Source organism: Gavia stellata, chromosome 9 (assembly GCF_030936135.1).
Source record: "Gavia stellata isolate bGavSte3 chromosome 9, bGavSte3.hap2, whole genome shotgun sequence".
Taxonomy (NCBI): Eukaryota; Metazoa; Chordata; class Aves; order Gaviiformes; family Gaviidae; genus Gavia; species Gavia stellata.
In genome coordinates this window covers 25,061,433-25,081,234 of record NC_082602.1, presented here as the reverse complement: position 1 = coordinate 25,081,234, position 19,802 = coordinate 25,061,433, and the positions used below count along the sequence as shown (strand labels likewise).

General features: G+C 48.9%; 1 protein-coding gene across 1 annotated transcript in view; it reads right to left on the bottom strand.

Annotated features, from left to right (window-relative positions):
* Positions 1-19,802, bottom strand: part of HPSE2 (heparanase 2 (inactive)) — a 112,038-nt gene that overhangs the window by 33,147 nt on the left and 59,089 nt on the right. Inside the window, exons 4-5 of the mRNA XM_059820955.1 lie at positions 5,771-5,944; positions 5,016-5,187 (exon numbers count right to left, since the gene is read on the bottom strand). Coding sequence (XP_059676938.1) covers positions 5,016-5,187; positions 5,771-5,944 — 346 coding nt within the window. The remainder of the gene's footprint in view (positions 1-5,015; positions 5,188-5,770; positions 5,945-19,802) is intronic.

Here is a 19,802-nt window from a genome sequence, read left to right as displayed (position 1 = left end):
TGAGACACGCTCCCCTCTGCGGCATCACTAGAGAGCCTTAGACCAATACAGCAAGGATATCCTTTTTAAAGAAAGTCAAACAGCCAACAGAGCTTCTAAAAAATGCAGTGCTTACAAGTTCCCTGTGTCAAACAGGGCAGAAGTCCTTGTTGGCAAGAGGACAGGACAAATACCTACATTTCTTCCTGAAACCCACTGAGTCCTTCCCACTGCCGGATACCGCCTACTCTAGGCTCTCCTGGTTTCTCTTCCCTACTTGAATTTAAACAAACAAGCTCTGTCCATACACTGCCTTTGGCTGCTACTCCAGAACAAGTCACGGATAAAAAGCAATGCCTGGACCGACTGACATGTGCTGACCTGCTCAGACAGCCACAGCCCTCTTCGCCCTCATAATGGCACAGACACAAGGCATGGGCAGTCATCAGAAAAATACCACCAAAGACTCTCCCATTTTTATTCGCTTTGGCCTCTGGTTCTGTTGGACCCCAACTGTACAGCCTGTGCCATTTCACGAGCTATAAGCTAACACCTCTCTCTACCACATAAGCACCAACACGGGAACCTGGGCTTGGGGTTGATTTGTGTATGCAGGGAGCAGGGCTGAGGATTGGGACAGGTTTTAATCTGACCCCTACCTGGGCTGCCCACAGATCATCAAGACATCGTCTCCATGCCCCCTCCCAACCCTGCCATGTCCACAGCTGGCAGGGAGGAAGGTCTCCATCACCACTAACAAACATGCTTCCTCACTTTTATGGGCTCCTTTCAGAGCACTGTAGAATGACATCATCACCAAAGGGAGCCAAAGTGACCCAGATGGGTAGTTAACTCTCCACAGGTACTACAAACCAGGGGTAGGAGTCAGTAAAATCATGAAGAATGAGAAACTCTTGTGCTTTGCGAGATGAGGAATGACATGTGGGAGCTTCCTCGCCTGCTCCTGCCACCTGGCCGGAGGTGCCGTGGCTCTGTGACCAGCCAGGTGGATGTGCAATGGTGACAGCAGCAGCAAGAAGGGGCCAAGGAGGCTGGTAAGAGGGCAGACAGAAAGCCAAAGAGGCAGCAGGTCTGGTGGCTCTGAGAGCTGGAGGATGAGGAGGTAGGGAAAGGCTGTAGCTCCAGACAAGAAAGATTTTCACTTCTCTGGTCACTTCACAGACTCAGGGCCCAAAGTGAGCACAGAGCATCAACAACAGCCAGCCTAGCATGGACACAAGTGCCTGCCAGCCCTTATCCTTCTAGCACTGCAGCTCCTGCCGTGATGGAGGCAACACCTCGATGCTTGTGAGTGTCCAGTGGCAAAAACTAGGCTACACCAGCCAAGGAACAACAGGTCATGAAAGAGTCTAGCTAAATCTGCCGAGACGTGCCGACCTAAGTTTTGTACCAAATGTTCTGAGCTTTAACATGTGTTAGCATCTCTTCTTCCTAATAGCTTTCCCTCGTGTTTCCCCTCTTCCAGCACTGAATGTGTGATTCAGTCATGCATTAACCTTTGTGTCTGATTCCTGATCTGCTGTTAAAATCTATGTTAATTCCTTAGAATCTCACAATTTTTTCCCCAAGCAAATTCTGAGCAGTTCTGGGATTCCTGTACCCGCAGACGCAGTAGGTAGCTAACATGGTCTGCTCTCCAACAGCTCAGGCTGCATGAATGGTCTAATTAACACCTCATCAAACTCAACTGTTGGTTGTGTCTGGAGAAATTCCCTCTTGCACCTGTGCATTCACAAGACACCATTTCTAGCCTCCCACACAGCAGGCCCCAGCCATCGGAGCAATGCTCCATCACTGCAGAGTCCGTCCTTACATCAGTAGTAGCGGCCCTGGTCCAGCCTCCAGGACCTGCCAGCCCAGAGTGACACTGATACGCTCTGTGACTGCTCTGAGCCACTGCACCGTGCAGGGTGGTGCAAGAGCTCAGGAGCAGTAACTCAGCAGTGAAGGGTGTTCAAAGCCCGTGCTGCTGCGTTTCAGGCAGGGCTCTCCTCCCCTCACCATATCCTACCTCCATCATCAGAAAATGTATAGGTTTCACCCAGAACAGCTCAGTGTCACCTGCCTAAGGGCAGCCTTTGCAGCGGTACAGCGGGCACACACCCCTGCATGCTGCAAACCTTCAGGTGCCTGATCTGCGCTCATCATCTAGCCTGTCTAGCAGACCTCAGAGAAAGGTGGCACTCCAGGAAGGGTTCAGTCCCACCCTGTCCTGGAGGACAGGCCCTAGGATTGGGTCAGAAGGGCCCTGGAGGTGTTCATCTCCCACCGTTGAGTCAGACGGAGCTTGGTGCACAGCAGAGTGCAATGCCCAATTCATGTCGACGCTACCATTACTGCAGGACAAGGTTTGAAACTAAAGAATAAGTTTAACTTGGTTGCTTGAGATAACGGTTAAACAGTAGACTACAGTGTTTGGAACACAGAACATGCAACAGGGAAATGTAATTTTAGGTAATACTTTACAATGAGACCATTCTGAGTGTTTCAGCACCTCAGGTAACTTTAGAGGCTTTCCCTGGAGAACATCTAACCCCAGCTTCTACTGTCGGAGATCACACTCCCTGGGCCTCTCTGAGCTCTCCTTTTCCACTTCAGCTCATTTCCATTATTTGCCCCCCCCAATCTCCTTTGTCACTTTGTGTAATAGGGCACTGCTTGCCTGGCAGACCAATCCACCCATCCTGACTTCTGCGCTGGGGTGTATAATCTCTCCCCTCCAGCCTTACTTAACACTTGAGTCATAATCTTCTACCTGGCGTATCTCTTCCTATATGGTTGACTTCTGCTGTTCATCATGTTTTTTTAAATAAGAGCAAAACTTTGCAGATTTCACATAATCAGGACTATTAACTGCACATACTTTATTTGCTCTGGAGCCTTCATCCTACTGCAAGCACTACGTAGACCTAGACCACTCATGGTCTAGCAAAGCAGACATCAGGCTTGCTATTGAGAGCACCTTCCTAAATTCCTTATCCTTTCTCCTGCTTGCTGACTCTGTGGTGCTCACTCAGGATTCCCAGAGGCACGTCCTGGCTGTGACAGCCCCAGGCACATGCTGAGCCACATCCCATTGACCAGTTCTGCAATGCTCCTGCAGAAAGCAGAGCTCTCGGTAGCACTAACCAGCAGTACTGAAGAGACTTCAGGGAGCTGCTGGGAATAAAGCTGACGCTGTCAAGCAGCTTAGGCACTGGGGTTTATTTGTTTGTCCTTTTGCAACTCCATTTCCAACACTGCAAATGAGTGTTTAGCCCTTTGTCTCTGTGTAATCAGACTTGTTCCTCCTCTTTACACCCTCTCTAGTAATAACGGTGTCTTTATGTGGAAAGCCAAGCAGCTCTTGTCTCACAGGCCCCCGTGGGCTGTAAGGCCATGCAGGCACGTGCTGCATGCCATAAGCTGCAGACACCAGGGTTTGGAGTGCAGGACACGAGGTTTCTCCATGGGAGAGAGAAATCACATTGAGTGCCTGTGGACCAGTGTCACAGGGATAGCAGCAGAGAAACAGCATATAGCTTGGCGAGCAGGCATGCTCGTTACAGCTCTTTTGGACCAATGTGGGGATCTGGAGGGACCCCACCAACCTGTCACCAGGGTTGCTCAAACTCTAGCTCTTATCTTCCTTCCCTTTCATTTGAGATGGTGTTTCTGCCATCCTCTCCATCAGATTGTACAATACAGCCTCGCTCCCGGGGTCGCCGTCAGTCAGAGCGCGGCTCCAGCAACGCAGAGCTGCCAGACCACCCCGGCCGTGCGACTCAGCACTTCCGACCCCTCTTCCCTGGGACCCGGCTGCGGCGCACGAAGGGCAAACGCAGCAGTAGGACTTCCCTTTCTCTAAGATCTTCTTGGCTCTCATCCCTGTTGTTTTTCTTACTCAGCCCGCTCCTCCCGGCGCTAATAGATTTCCTGCTGATCAAGGCTACTACAACATTTTGTAACTCCCCCCACGCTGTACCAAACACCGGGGCTCCGGCGAACCATGTGCCCATGTGGTGTCGGCGGCAGCCGAGGTGTGGGCGCAGGGGCTGCTCCCCCATTTTTGTCAGCGGGAGGGATGCTGGCGTCGCAGCTGGTTCCACCAGCTTTATGGTCTCTTTGTGCTGCTGCAGCAGAGCTGAGAATCTGGCCCTGGCTCCCTCCCTGCCTCACCGGGGACTGCATCAGTGTGCTGTTTATCGTTTCTGCCAGATCATTCATGCAGATGTTAATGAATGCTAGACCCAGCTTTGCTCCCAGCAGAGTCCCTTCCACACCTCCCCCTGCCCAGCCCTCTGCACTGGAGTTTCTGTTTACAGTCCTGCAGGGAATTTCCCCTCTGCTGCATGGTCTTTGAGCCACACAGTCCCAATTCCTGCTGCCAGCAGGCTCCCACACCTCCCTGGTTCCTGTAGCTGTCCAATGTCACCTCCAGGTGTCTGCGTCCCTCACCGTCACCATTCCTTCCCCACCTCTGGCCTCCACAAACTAGAGACATGCCAGTTCTCAAAGGAGGGAGCAGAGGGCTTGGCCAGTGAAGAAAGTTGCTACAGATTCTTCCTCTGCACAGATGGAGAAAGCACAGGGAGAAGTCACCAAATGGGAAGAGAAAAGCAATTTGTCCAGGAGGACTCTGAGACAACGTCTACACTGGTAAGTGGTGCCAGGACCCACCTCCTGGCCCTGCAGCCCGCAGGCATGCAGGAGCCTTCATCCGCACCACTGCGTTATCTTCACATCCTGACAAGGTGGGCACCTCAGTCTGCCTGTAATTGGGAAACGCTGGGAATACTTGGGACAGTGTTAATCAGCCCAGCCCCAAATCCCACCAGGGACCTCTGCAGAAGTTTAGCAGCACAGACGACCGTGTCCCCAAGGCCCTGGTACTGCGGTGGCTAAGCTGCACGGAGCCTCGCTGTCCTGGCAGCTGTTGGACATTGGGAAGCCAAAGTGCAGGTCTACCTGCTGCAAAGGGCATCAGTCTTAGAGGGGGTTTCTGATCTCTTCTTGATCAAAGCAACATCACTTACCCTTCCAGGAGAGCGATGACGTTCTTTCTGGGCCTCCCAATGTTCGGCCCATAGAGGTTTGCTCGGGAATAAGTGCGGATAAGCTGCAGCAGGCTTCTCAGCTGGACGTAGTCCTTCCCCAGCTGGCTGCCATTCACCGAGCGGCCCATCAGGGTCCGATAGTTATTGGGCTCTGAGAAAATAAAAACAGACAAGCAAGGCTTGCCAGCTCCGCTCTTTCATCCGCGCTTGCAGAGAGAGACACACAGCTCACGCTGTCGCACAGCTTGAGCTCCGCAGAGCTGCCTGCCTGTTCTGCGGAGCAGCAGAAAGAGCTTCTGAGGAGTGAATGAGGGCCATCACTTGCTCTCGTGTGCCAGCATCTCCTCCCGCGCCCCTTTTGCTCTGTGCTGGGTGAAGGACCCGCACCTTGGTGTCATGCTCCTGTCTTCATGGGGTCCCCCTCTTCCCCTGGCACTGCAGCCACCATACAAGTCCATACAGCTGCTGGTCTGGCCGCCCCAGGACCAGCTGTGCCCAGCAGCCAGGGCAGAAACATTTCGTGTGCTTAATACCAACTGATGGAAACATCCAGCTAAGGTGCTAACATATGCCAGGTCAGTCTTAGGGATGGTGCTGCCTTACAGCAGGGGCCTTTAAATCCCTCTGAAACTACACTGGCAAAGCATCCTGGGATCTGCAAATATCTTCCAGAAGGGAATACCTTTCTGCTACAGTGAGCTCCATTCCCGTGGCTCTCCTGTTCCCACACTCACCGTTGCCCAGCTCCCAGGAGATGTTGTACTTCTTGCTGGCACTGTACTTCAGCAGGCTGAGGGCATTGGAGCTGTTCCAGGAGTTGTTGGGATTTCGGCGCAAAGCATTCAGTGCAAAGATCAGGTGAAGGCCAGAGCAGTCAGCAAAGTTATAGAGTTTGTCTAGAGACCTGGCTGGGAAGAAACAAAAAACAGTTTGTAATTCAAATGAAAGCTAGTTCCAGGGAGGTTCAAATGATCCTGCTGTCCATCAGTCCTTGCCTTCTGTGTAGGATGAGCCAGGGTCAAATGGCATCCCTGCGACATCTGTAACTGCAGAAATGCACCTGACCTTTGAAATCGGGATAGGATTCCAGGTGTGGGCTCATCTCCTTCCAGCATGAAACTTGGATGCCCTCCACCACTGTGTCAGAGCTAGGGGCCATGTTACCAGAGACAAGTGACTTAGTAACATCTCTTTTCATCTTCTCTTGGCAAGGAAAGTTCAGCCTTTCCTGTGCTTATCCTGCCTTGCATCTCTTTCAGAGCATATCCCTGCAGTGCCTGGGGAGCAAAGGAGGAAATCACCACCCCAGGGCTGCCAGCTCACGGCCACCTCTCCTGCACACCACCACAGCCCGCTCTCTGCTCCCACAGTCTCCTGTGCAGTAACCAAGCCCCAGCAATAATCAAGCAGAGCCTCCAAGGTGTGCACCACACACCCGGCTAACGTCTGCTCTGCACACAAAGCGAGAAGCTTTGTACCACCCCTTGAGCTCGGGGAGAGAGCAGGGCTCCCTGCCTGGTGACAGCCTGGCCAAGCCCTGCTGCTGGGGTGGCCCTCCTGGGATGCTGGGGTCTTTGTGGGATTTGTGTCCTACCTGCTGGCCCCAAAGCTCCCCGGCTGGCATCTCACCTGCCACACTGTGGCCTTGATGAGCAGTGGGGCACCAGCCAGGAGCAGAAGTAGAGACCAAGGAAAGAGCTGACCCACTGTTCAGGGAGGAGTGACATTAGCACAGGGCGCTGCTGGGAGAGCCAAAATGCTTAATGCCTTTTTTTGCTTCAGTCTTCCCTAAAAACTCAAAAGCATGGGAGATCCAAAATGCTTAATGCCATTTTTTTGCTTCAGTCTTCCCTAAAAACTCAAAAGCAATCAAATGCCTGACGAAGCTAATGCCAGTGTTAGCAGGATACAAACTCACGCGACAGCGAGAGGAGATATGGTTAGAGAGTAATTAGCTAACTGTGGTGTTTTCAATCATCCCTGCCTCTTGAACTGCATCCCAGGACACTCGGCGAGCTTCCTGAAGCAGCCTCGGAGATGCAACCGCTTAACTGAGAGGAGCCACCAGGGACGGGGAGGTTCCAGGGGGCTGGGGAGGGCAGACCGAGGGCTCCGCTTTCAGAAGAGGGGAAGGAGGCACTGGGGGATTACAGAGTAGGCAGACCGGCTTCAGGTCCCAGAAAAATAGTTGGACAAATAATCAAGCTGCTTGTCAGCACTTACAAAATATAAGGAGATGATCAACAGCCACAGGAATGTGTCAAGAACAAATCACACTGAAGCAATCTACTGACAGGAGAGCAGGGCTTGTGGGCAGCAAAGCAGCCATTTAGGTCTTATACCTTGATGTTTTTTAAGGCTTTTGACACGATCGCACATGATGTTCTCTCCGACAAGTGAAGCAACCCTGATCTAGACTGAACTGCAGTGAGAAATACGTACACCGACAGCAGCTACCAGTAATTTGCTGTTAAACTGAAGGGTCTAGGCAGCCTGCTCTGGGTGTCTTTACACATTTCCAATAAACAGGGCTATAAAGGAGCAGAGGATACATACATCAGACTCGCCATGGCACTAAGGTGCTAGCATGCACCACCATGGCTGAAGGCGATGGAGAGGAAGCAACCGCATGCTCAGGGAATTGCTCTAAGTCCAGGAGCGATGCTCCGAGACTCCCTGTGCCCACACTGTTGGACCAAGGTGCAAGTGAGATGGTGACAGCCAGGAGCTGCTCGCTCCGGTCGGGATAGGCTGCTCACAGCCTGTACATCTGCATTTATTCTGTTGCTTTTCCTGGTCACTGAAAGCCTCGGTGAATACAGAGCCAGATCTGAGGTCTGAGAAGAACAAATTTATTTTAAAAGCAATGTTTTAAGGAGGGTCAAGGAAGTATGCTAACTGAATAGCTAACATTTAATGGAACGGAGCAAAGTCATGGAAAGCAGAAGAAAGGAAAAATGTGGAAAAGAAAATCCTAATCCCTTTCACAACCTTTTTCTAAACGCTACTGGTTGTTTGAGTGAAAAGTAGCTGAATTAGATTAATCTAATGTATTCATCCCACTGGTTTAGGCACATTAGCTGTTTTTCTGGATGTTTAGTGAATTAGAGACAGATACAGTTACTTAATACTCATTCACTTCAGACCTCCAGGCAAAAAGCTGCACTTGAAATGAGACTCCTATGAAGAGGATAAGATAGACACCTAAATGACAACATGAAGATAGCAAAAAAGTGTTACCTGCGTTCCCCTGCTGGAAATGAAACCTTTTCGCTGCTGCAAAACAGTTGTAGTTCTTAAGTACTGCAGGAGGGGATTTGGATCATGTTTAGGAGCCTCTGCAGAGGACTGGGAATTGATTTTCCATGCATCCACCGGAGGAAACAAGCCGTCTGTTTATCCTAGTGCAGGGCCTGCCACTGTGAAATTATATTTTCCCCATGACACTTATTTTGTTTCCGTGCGCCTGGACACAGAGATGCCACGTGTATTTCATGTTCTGCCATGACTTTCCAAGCTGGAAACCTCAGCGATCGGGGAGAGAACTAGGAGAAATGCACAGATGTCTGGAGGTTGCTCCTGAATGTTTCCAGCGGTCTCCCCGCACACAAACCAACCTGCAGACTGCAACGAGGCTGCAAAGAGCAGAAAACTACGAATAAACTTATCTCTGCATCAAACCAGATTGTTAATATGGGCACTCTTGGTATCAAGAGTATCAGGTATCAAGCCCCTTTATCTCCCTTATCCTTGGCAGCTCTCTAAGGATGATGAGAATCTGGAAGCACCAGTCTCTCCAGTGACTCTACCAGAGCCTTGATGACCAATTTGCACAAGATGTTAGTGGTTAAAGGGCATGTCTGACCCCTCCTGAGGTGACCGCCTTAAACTGGACTTGTCTGTTGCAGACAGCTGCAGTTAGATAAGAAGAATACTGTCATGGGTGGCTAAAGCACAGAAAGAAGCGTATCTAGAAGACCTCAAGTGATGTCCAGCCCTCCATAAGTACAAACGGGGCCAAAAGAGAATGCTATAAATATTTTACTGCCATGACTAGGGATGGCCACATTACTTCTGAGTAATGAGAACATGAAGAATCGCAGTATTATTAACAGCTGGCTAAAACCCACTTTGAATTCTGGATAATTGCACTGTTTTTTCTTCATCAAACACAGAAAATCTTCCAGGAATTTAACCTTTCCCCAGCTAACAGATCATTAGGCAAGGCTTTCACAAAGCATTTCAATAGAAAAAGCCATTGTCGTACCAGAATGAATCTTAACAGAGCAGAACTGGATTTATAAGACGTTCTCCCTGCCCCATCTCCCCTTCTGCCCAGCGCAGAGATGCACACACTCAGCACTCACGTGCCACTGAGCTCAGGGAGAAGGAATTAAGCAAAAAAAAAAAAAAAATATTAAAAAAAGAGGAAAAAAAAGTGCAAGGATGCTGAGAGTAAGCTTCTGCCACTTACTAATGCTCACGTAGTTGGAGCGCGGCTAACCAAGGCAGCAGGAAAGCTACGTGCTCTCTTCCCTCGCACCCAGTGGCAGTGCTTGCTGGCAGGTTTCAGCGGCGATGGGTGCCTGCCTCCGTGGCTTTGGGACTAACAGCAGCCAGTAGGCAGAGACAGAGGCCCCATGGCCCTGGCACAAAAAGAAATCAGAAGATATTTGGGCTTTTTCAACCTTTTACATCCTCGGTTGCAGAGGCTTGGACACATCTGGAGAGTGAATACCGCCTGACAATGCATGGCTGGGTGGCCGCCAGTGAAGATCTGCTCGCAATCCTGCCCTCAGCTGAATCTCTGCACAGGAATTAAAGATTTTGGCTATTTGCATGGATGTCTCACCCTGCACAGAGGGAGACAAACAGTTTCAAAATGCAGGAAAAGGTGTCTGTGAGGCCACAAATGGTGGTGGGGTTCATGGGACCAGTACATCCTTTGGGATTCTTTCCCATTTTTCTCCTTTTTATACGAGGCCAAATTTTAAAGTTCTCTGAAAGATGGATGGCACTTAACTCTGTGGCATGCCAAGACAAAATCTGAGGCACATTAAAGCATTGCTGCCAGTCTAAAATAATTGGAAAGACTTTCCAGTTGTAGTTACTGAATTAAACATTATACTAGAAACTTTATAAAGAACATAGTATTGACTGCCATTTGGTAAGAGGGACAGTTCAATAATCTCTGGGTTTGAAAGTCTTCCACATTTTTATTCTGCTTCAGGAATTTTGCTTTGGCAGGGTTTAGCACGAAGAGTGGAAATTCATGTGCATGCTGAGACGGAGGCTGAGATCAGCCAGTGGGCTGAGGGGTGGCGGGGCATGGCACGCTGTGCCGGGGGCTTTCGTAACTCCGGGAAGTCAACCAGGAGGACAGAAAAGAAGAGCTTGTTCTTCCTCTATCCCTACTGTTCACCACGTCCATCTCTTGCACGTACATCGCGTGCCAGCGCCAAGGAAGATGGAGTGAGAGCTGAGCACGGAGTGGGCAGCACAAATCCGCAGGTTAGCTGAGAGACCAAGCAAATGCGCAACAGATGAACCCTTCTGTTGATAAAGAAAAGAAATGCAGTTCTAGAAATAATGATTTCAGCTAATCATGGGTATTGCTTGACTCTGCATTCCCCATAAATTCTGAGCAATGCCTGGAGCATCCCTGCAAAAAGCTCCTGGTGTCAGTACCGAAGCCAACAGCATCCCTTGCCCCTCAAGCACCCCTCAGGAGATAGCAGAGGAAAGGGGTTGGGAAAGACCTGGCAAAGAGCAAAGAGAAGCCCAAAGAGAGCTTCAGAGGGAGGGGGCAGAAATGGTGGTACAGAGTGTTCAGACAGGAGATGAGTAAGATAGCTGGCGAGAGCAACGGATGGAAAAAGAAAGGTATTCCCACTTACAGAAGAACAAGTGGGTACATGGAAAATTTATTTACAAACAAATTGCCACCATAGTCAGCTGAATCCCATTTGCACGGGCTCTCTTGGGCTGAAAATCCTTATAAAACCACATGTGTGTGGCAACGACTTAAAGTTTTCTTAGCAAAAAAACATGAATCAGAAGATATGCAACCGGCAATCAGAATAACTCCAGACCCATGGGACAGGTCTGCAAAACTGTCTTGAAATCTTCCCATGGATTCCATCCACAGTCACGGTAGGGTTTCAGACAGGGAGGCCAGAACACCCCATCCACAATTTGCACAGTTAGAGCACCAAAGAGTAGCCTCCAACATCACTGCTAGTTCAGAGGAAAAGCAACATTCCACACTATCTGTATGCACTGTAACATCCAGCTTGATCCACTGGATCATGGGAAGATTTTCCTATTCTAGCTGCATGCTAAGCCATTCCTTCAAAGTTGCTGCTTAAAGAGAATTTTAAAGATTTCGAGGCTACCAAGAAACCCACACAGTTGCTGGAAATTGCGTTCTAATGATGACCATCCCAGCTGGGAAACTGTTTGGTTTTAATTCAGTCTTCTGAAGCATTTTGCTATGCAGTAAAACCACACCGTGTAAGGATGCTGAAGAATTCCCAGGCAAAATTGCTGGCAGGAGGGAAATGTTTGCTCGCCTCAGACGCACGTTTCACCTGAAATGCTCCCTCTACCTGGTCAGGCTCCCGATTTCCCCCAAAAGAGGATGGAGATGTGCAGAACTGTCCCTTGCTGTCACTTACTTCCCAGGCTTCCTTATTGCTCTACAGGGGAGCAAAGGCTGGGGGCGTGCTGCACATGGGAAGCGCTTCCCAAGGCAAGGTGCAGCGTTGGAGGTCTGCTCTGAGTGACAAGAAGTGCTTTGGCAGAGCCTAACGGTGCTATAGAAAAGGGATCTAGTTTAATCCTATCTGAAGAATACCTGAAAGTTGGAGGAACTGGCTTTAATACTGCCAGGCAGTAAAGAAATGCTGCGCACTGTGTGTTAATGAGAACCTGGATTTTATATCCAGCTGGATGACAGATGGGGGATCTGGGGCTATTCCCCCCGGAGTATCGAGGGGGCCTTGTTCCAAGGGAATTGTTGTCATCATCCCTGGTCTTTAAGCAGCTGAACATCGATCCTCAATATTCATTCAAGTCTTTAACTAGATTTTTCATTTCACTGCCAATGCAGAGGTGATTATGCTGACCACGTGAGCTAGGTTTAGTCCTTAACACCACCGTACAGAAATAGCAGTCTGGGGGCTTGGTGTCAATCTCTCGCCAATAAGGAGCTTGGCTGGCAGCCATGGATTGTGGGCTGAGTTCCCAGCTGGCATATAACTTGGAAGACAACCACGAGATCTGGGTTCAATATCCAATTGCTAAGGAGTCTGGCTGACAGCCTCATTTTGTGGAATGAATCCCAAATTAATATAATGCTTTTGATACCAGACAAGGGGCATGGCCTGCTTCCAAATGTTGTAAGGGCTCAGATAAAAGCCATAGGCATTGGGTTCAGTGTGTAAATGGTATCGAGGTCGGATAACAGTCAGGATTGGGCTTAATCCTCAGATGGTGAGAAAAAGGAATGAGCCTTGAGCTCTGCCTTCATGCAAAAAAGAGAGCTCAAATGAGCAGAATAGCTCTGTTTTCAATCCTCGTGTGGTAAAGAGCTCACAGGACAGTAAAGGTTTCTAGGAACAAGTGTAAATTGACATGGAGCTTCAGAAGGGATGTGGGATCTGGGTTCCATCTCCAAATGCTGTAAAGCTCAGATAATGGCCAGAGGGGCAATTTCCAAACCCTCTGTTCCAGCCTGGTGCCTGCAAAGGAACCAAGATCACATTACAACTAAGAAAGCTGCTTTCTTCTGCTGCATAACTTAAGACATTTTCCCTTTTGGATGGGGATGAATCCAGCATCTTCCAAAGTTTCAGAGGGAAATGGAAATGGGCGGGGAGAGGGATACAGGTTTGAGTAGAACAGAAGAACAAAGCAAGAGAAAAGACGACTGTGAGCACCACCTGCTCTTGCGCACCTTGTTGGCCACTCCAGATGACTGGGCTTGAGCCATGGAAACTGCTCCAGAGAAAACACGGGTACAGCTCATCAGCATCCTCACTGCTCTGCAGTGCCTGCACCACTGGGCGTCCTCAGGGCCTCTGCGGGAGGCAGCTCATCCCACCGAGAGACGGCGATAGCCTGCGCTGCAGCTGCTTCTCCCTGACCCCGCTTGCACAAGGGATTGGTGTGACACAGCGTGCACAGGAGCAACTCACTCCCGCTCTCATAGCTCACTCGTGGAGTAGCCTCCTGATGAAGCTAGGCTAGTTTGCTTGAAGTCATTCCACTTTGTATAAAGGAATGCAAATAAAATGTATATAAAATATTCAAATGCTACTTTGAGTGGGCATTTAAAGTTGGTCTGTTACATAGGAAACTCTTCCTGGACATGGTTTTGTTGAAAGCGATTGTTCCTGTGAAAATTTTCAAATTTGATAAATCGGCACTATCTCCCTTCCCTTGAGGAAATCCTTTAAAATCTAATTGTGGTCCCTGGGGCTCTCAGTTTTAGCTCCAAAGTCTGAATAGGATGGACCACAGAGGACAGGGCCTGATCACTTTGAGCTCTGACAGAACGAGCTGTGGTTTGTCAATCAGCCAGACTCTTGAGCAGCAACTGTAGACTTGGGGTAAAACCCCCCAAAACACCCTCTCAGGACAGCAACTACCCATTCCTAATGACCAGGGGTGCTAAAGACAAGCCCTGTCAGCACTGTACGCAGCATGGGCGGTGGGCACAGCCCAGTGTTTTGCTCTTTACCCTGAGCAAAGCTACAGCGTTGGGGACAGTTACAGCCCATGCTACAAAGCCACCTTCCTGCGGGCTTTACCTATGCACGTGGAGGGACCGAACCCGCCGGGCTTGGGAGCATGGCTGCAGATACAACCCAGCTCCGCTGCCAGACCCTTTGCTGACAGAATGACTGTTTTATATGGCTATAAGAGCAGCTATAAGCACAGCTGTCTGAAAAGCAACAAAATCTATGATGTGTGTTTCTAAATCCAATGACAGCTGGCAGCGCTGCGCTGCAGCTCATTCCTTCTTTTACACAGTTTAGCTAAAACACTTCTCTGCGATCGCCCCGATTTATCAACAAACAGCAGTTTCTGGAACAATTTAAAAGCATTCCCAAATAGGCAAGAAGTGGTCAGCTCTTCAAGCACTCAGCAATCTGCAAGTTCCCAAATAGGCAGGCAGCTGGAGATGGATGGGGACGGCTGATGGGAGGACCGAATGCCCTTCCCAGCTGCCTCACAGGGAGGACGGGGCTGTGGATCACAGCGGGATGGGGGGAATTGAGGCAGGGGTACCTGGGCAGCTGCAGAGCATTGCCCAGGGGTGTGGGGATTGGCAATTTATATGGTTTGAAGCTGGCCCAAGGTGCAAATGTGAGCCATTTCTGTGCTGCCACGGAGGAGAGGTGACTTGGTCCCTGCGTGCTGCTGCTCCCCAGCCAAGGGAGCCACACGGAGGGGGATCTCCTCCTGCGACTGAGCCTCCCTTCCCAGGCATGGGAAACCCCGTGCAGCCCAAACCCACACAGGTGTGTACAAGATAACATCGTAGCTTGCTGTACAGCCAGGCACTGTAACACGAGGCAGAGCAAGAAGACACAAGGGCAGGTACCATGCCTGTCCCCACGCTCACCTCCTCCTGCCACCTGCGGGGCAGTGCTCGGGGGGCAGACGACAGCAGCCATCACGGGGACCCACTGCCCCGTGCATCACTGGCTGCTCAGGCAAGCTGCATCCACATCATTCTTCCAAGATGCCACAGGTGCAAGGCAGAGGTTTTCTTTATAAATACGTTTTCTCGACAGCACCTGAAGTGCTAACACTGCAGCAAGAGGATGGATGTTTTCAGCACTTTCCTGCCAAAAGTGAGCTGGGCAGCATGGGCTGAGCAACACCCTGTGCACATGCTGCGTGGCTAAACTGGAATGAAAGATGTACGGGTGTGAAGCATGTTTTTAACACGTCCATTTAATCCCAGTAAAATGCTTAACCCAGGTAAGCTGTGCATCCAGTTCACCCGTTCCCTTCAGCCTGGCTGGCAGCTCCCATACTCCGTTTTTGCTGCCTGAACGGCTGTCATGTGGCAGACACACGGTTTGATTGAGAAGAGCCTCACGCAGGGATGTGAGCCAGACCCACCCGACAGCATCCCCGGAGTCGCAGAAGGCGCAGCGCCTTGTACCGCACCTCTCTACCTCCCACCCCCCGGGTCTCTTGATGCTCCAGAGGAGAATGACACTGATCAGTCATGCTAGGAAGCTGAAATACCACATTGGGAACAAATTCAAACTGAGGACTTCAGCGTTGCCAAACCCCAACATTCAAAAATCATGAGTCAAACTCCCAAAAATCATGGGACTGGCTTGAGAAACCTGGTTTTAACAAAATTTTCATTGCCTGCTGTTTTCAAAAATTTTAGGTGCCTTTATAGGACATTTTTAAGCTCTTCTACTACCAGGAGAGCTAAAATCTAGCTTGTTTTTCTTCTTCCTTTGAATGGTAGTGGATGCGCAGCAAAACAACTGTTTTATTTCACAAGCTGTTTGGGTTGGCCTCACTCCCCCACGGGTGGGGGCTGCAGCTGGCGGCAGGGATGGCAGGGGCATTCCTGACACCCCTCACCAGCGCTGCAACAGAGATCCTCTGCCATTAAGCAAGGATTTGCCCATCTCCTCTAACAATCTCTAGTTATTTGGGAGGTAAACCCAGAATCCACAAAAACCAGGTGCTTCATTTTATGGGTCCGAGTCAACGTTTCCTATTGTCTGAGGAGCCGCAGCCATGGTGCGCTGCTGAAAACCGCTGATCCCAGTCCCGGCCCATCATCTCCTGCTTGCTGACCCCATTCTCGCCATCGGCCGTCCCTGGCTGTTCCCGCTCAGCGGAGCAGCTGATTTCCCCGGGAGGAAGAGGGAGTGACCGGGGCTTTTTGCACACTTTGTGAGCTGGGCATCTGGTATTTTTCAAAACTCTAAAACATTTTAACTGAAAACTGTCCTTAAAAAAAAAAAAAAAAAAAAAAAACAACCAAAAAACAACGCATAAAACCGGAAATGTTTCAATCTGAAATCCTTAATTAAAACCACACTCTTTAGTACATAAAGAAGGAAGTTAAAAAAGAAATGTACTTTTGCACATTACAGACAGCATTATAATAAACACAAAGCACTGCCAAGAGAGAGGCATTTTCAAGGCTAAAGTAGATGCCTCCAGCTGCACTCAAATAATGTCAGAGGGCTTGTCCGCATTGCCGAGTGTCATTGCATTTGAACGCAATAGCGAATGACCAAGCTAGGCGGATGAGGAAGACGGCAATTATTGGCGCAGACCACTAGCGCTGCAGCAAGGACCATAACCCGCTGGGGTCTGCGAACTCCTCCGACTTCCCACAGATCCCAGACCCTGGTCTTAATCTGTAAAATATTTGAAGGAACTGGCCCTGGCTCTTCCTGCTCCTCTGGGCTCGCAGATACGGCTCAGCTGGAGGGACCCGGTTTGGCAGGAGCTCTCCCCAGCTAATCTTTGGGGGAATCTTGTACCAAAGCACACAGGGTGGAGTCTGAACCTGATTTTGGAGGCACAGATGAATGGCTGGAAAAGGCCAGCGTCATTAGCCTGACGTCCCACACTGCGCAGCCCGGGATGCACACAAGGAGTGCAGGAGTCAAACCCAGTCCCTCAGAAGGACAGATCAGGTCTTTTGTAAAGGTATCCACTGTCGGCTTAAAATTTGCTGCAAGTGTAGAAATCAGCCTATCCCCATGTAAAATGTTGTAGTTATTTAATGTCCGTGGTCAAAATAGGCACCTGGCTTCTAGTCCAAACTTACCTGTTTTGGCCTTCTAGTGACTGGATCTTGCTATACCCCTGCCTGCTAGGTTTTTGTTTCTTTTGGATAGCTCAAGATTAAGATCAAGCCTCCTCTAAATATACTTTCATTAAGCAGCATTTGTTGTGGGTCTTCAGTATCTTCACGGTAATGCAAGTTCTCCAAGCTTCCAACCAATTCTGTAGCTCTTCTGTCCTACCAGTCTTACCAAGCTATGTCAACAACCCACTGCTGTGCACGACTTTTAGGATCTCACAAAACAATATTGATGTGCTGAGGGAGGATAGGTCTGCTCAGACTCCTTCTCTGCGCCAGTCACAGAGCTGTGCTTGAGTGCCCGCTTCTGCCCAGGTGAGATGGTCTTCTGCAGAGACAGGATGGTGGGAAAAGTAGCATCTGGGTGAAGATGGTTGGTACCTCTCCCAACCTAGTGAGAGGACTGGAAACTGGGTCTGAAGGGAGCCACTCACAAAAGCCAGTGGGTGCTCTAAAACCAGCTGAAGGCTTGGGATATGGCTAAGGGAAAGGGAAATTGCAGTAGGCTCAGACAAAAACTCTGAGTGAGAATAACAGAGCAGCCTTCTGGTCGTACTATATGTCTGCACATAAATGCCAGGAGAACAGGGAATAAACAAGATGACTTTAAAGGCATCATATACAACTACAGCATTTAGCCTCACAGATGCTTCATGGAAAGACATCATTGGAGGGGAACACTGATATGAGAAGATGTAACTTGTTTAGGAAACAGAAGAAGGAAATAGGAAGGGGGTTTTTTTGTATGAAGAATACTTTGAGGTTCAAGAAGAGGTGACAGACTCTGTGCATGCCCCCAGGGACAGAGAAAGAGACAAGGAACATGGGAGATGTCCCACAGAGCTCCATTAATCAGAAAGAGGACATAGGTGAAGCCTTTTTGAGCATCTGACTGAAACAGCCAAATAATTGGAGTTGGTAGGAACAGGTAATTTTGATTACCCTGGCATCTGCTAAAGACAGAGCAGGACAGCTCCCAGACACACCAAGCTGCTGGAATCCGTGGGGAAAAGTCGCTCTGGAGAAGGGAAAGTAGTAGGGGAGGGGATGTTTATTACTTGGATATTATTGATACAGAAAGTTGATTAATAGTCCAAAACTGGAAGTAAATTTGAGTGCAAGTGGTTACAAAACCATAAAGTTCAGCAATGTAAGGCAGTGAAGGAACAAGAACAACGGATTAAAGATAATGTATTTCAAAAAAAGCAAATTTGAACAAATTCAGGGCACAGGTCAAGAGGATCTCTGGGGAAGGGAGTTTAAGACAGCATTTCCCAACTAGTGAGACATGGAGAGGCAACAGCTGTGCTGTGGGTCCAGGGGAGAGAGCAGCAGAAAAAACAGCAGGAAAATACCCTGCAAATATATACAAGTAAAAGGAAGAAAGAGTAAAATATCAACCCGTAACTCAGTACAAAAGAGTAAACAACATATTGACAAAGAGACAGCTCTTTGCTTTAGTTTTCATAGAAAAAATTAACTGTGACATGGCCATTAATTACATTAAGTGTGAAACAGAAGCAGACCTGAAGAGGGAAGGAACAGACGAAAGACCATTTAGGAAACCTAAACCACAAAACTGCTCAGTTATCACTATGAAACCTGTGTCAGATCATTTTTTCAAACACAGAAGATTCATATGTATTCAATAAATACTTTTTCTGCATTTTCACCCAGAATTTTACCATTATCAGCATGCCCTCTTGCAATAATGCTGCACTTTACTGAAATGGTTTTACTCCTGATATACTGGGAGTGTACTTCTTGCTTTACTCCCCTGGACACACACACATTCCCCAATACCCTCGACTTCCTCCCACTGCTTGCCAGCGTTGCAGGGGAATGCATCTCCTCCAGCTTTACTGCAATGGAGATATCATCATCGGAACTACTGTTCTTTATCCTTTTAAGGTGAGCCGGGAAGAACAGGCATGACTCCTGGTGAAGCAAGCACCTAAAGCAGCTCAGGTGAACTCCATAGGAGCTCTATACCTCTTTATCTTCCTGGAGAACAACCCAAAGCCAGCCCAGTCCTGGAGATCAACACTGCAGATATATGGACTTGGATGGGATGGATGTTAGATTTCACAACAGTTACTCTGCAGCCACTGCTGCCAGCACAACTCCTCCGCATTAGTTAGCACATCCTTGGTCGCTGTGGAGATGGAGAGGGGTTCTCGCACAGCCTGCCAGGACGGTAGCTCCAAATATCATCCATTAATTGTATCATGCCTAGAGGTGGCTGTCAAAAATGCAGGGAGCCACGTAGGCAGAAGAGGCAGATGAGAGCACGGCTCACTCGTGGTATGTGGAACTCAGCTAAACACGCAGCAAAAGGCTCTGCCGTGAGTTACTCCAATCAATGAATGGATTTAGATGTCAGATGTTAACTCTTTTCTGGAGAGACCCTCTGCGTGTTTTTTAGTACATCTGTGTACCCAACTGCCGAGTGACCTACAGCACTGCCCTCCCTCCTTCTCCCCTCTTACTACTGGAACAGAAATCCTTCAACTGAAAATACATCACATTCTGGAGCTAAAGAGTCATATTAAAATCAAGTATATGAGGTGCTGGATTAAGCTAATGGTGTCATTGGCTTGCTTTCTGGGAGAGGGATCTGAGATTTTTGCAATGTACTTGTCAGATTTTTAAACTTACTCAGCTAAACAAATAATCACCGTTAAGCCTCTGAAAGGGATTCTGCCCCCAGCCAAAGGAGACAGCCTTCCGAGACAATTCTTGGGGATAATGGTTGATCTAAAGAAGCACAATTTCACAGGGTTTAGCTGAATGTATCTCACTGGTTAAGTAAACAGTTATCTTTCTGGATATGGCATAATCTCCACTGAAAATAAATGCATGGAAAATATTAAAATCAACTTATTAAAATAAATCCCCCCAAA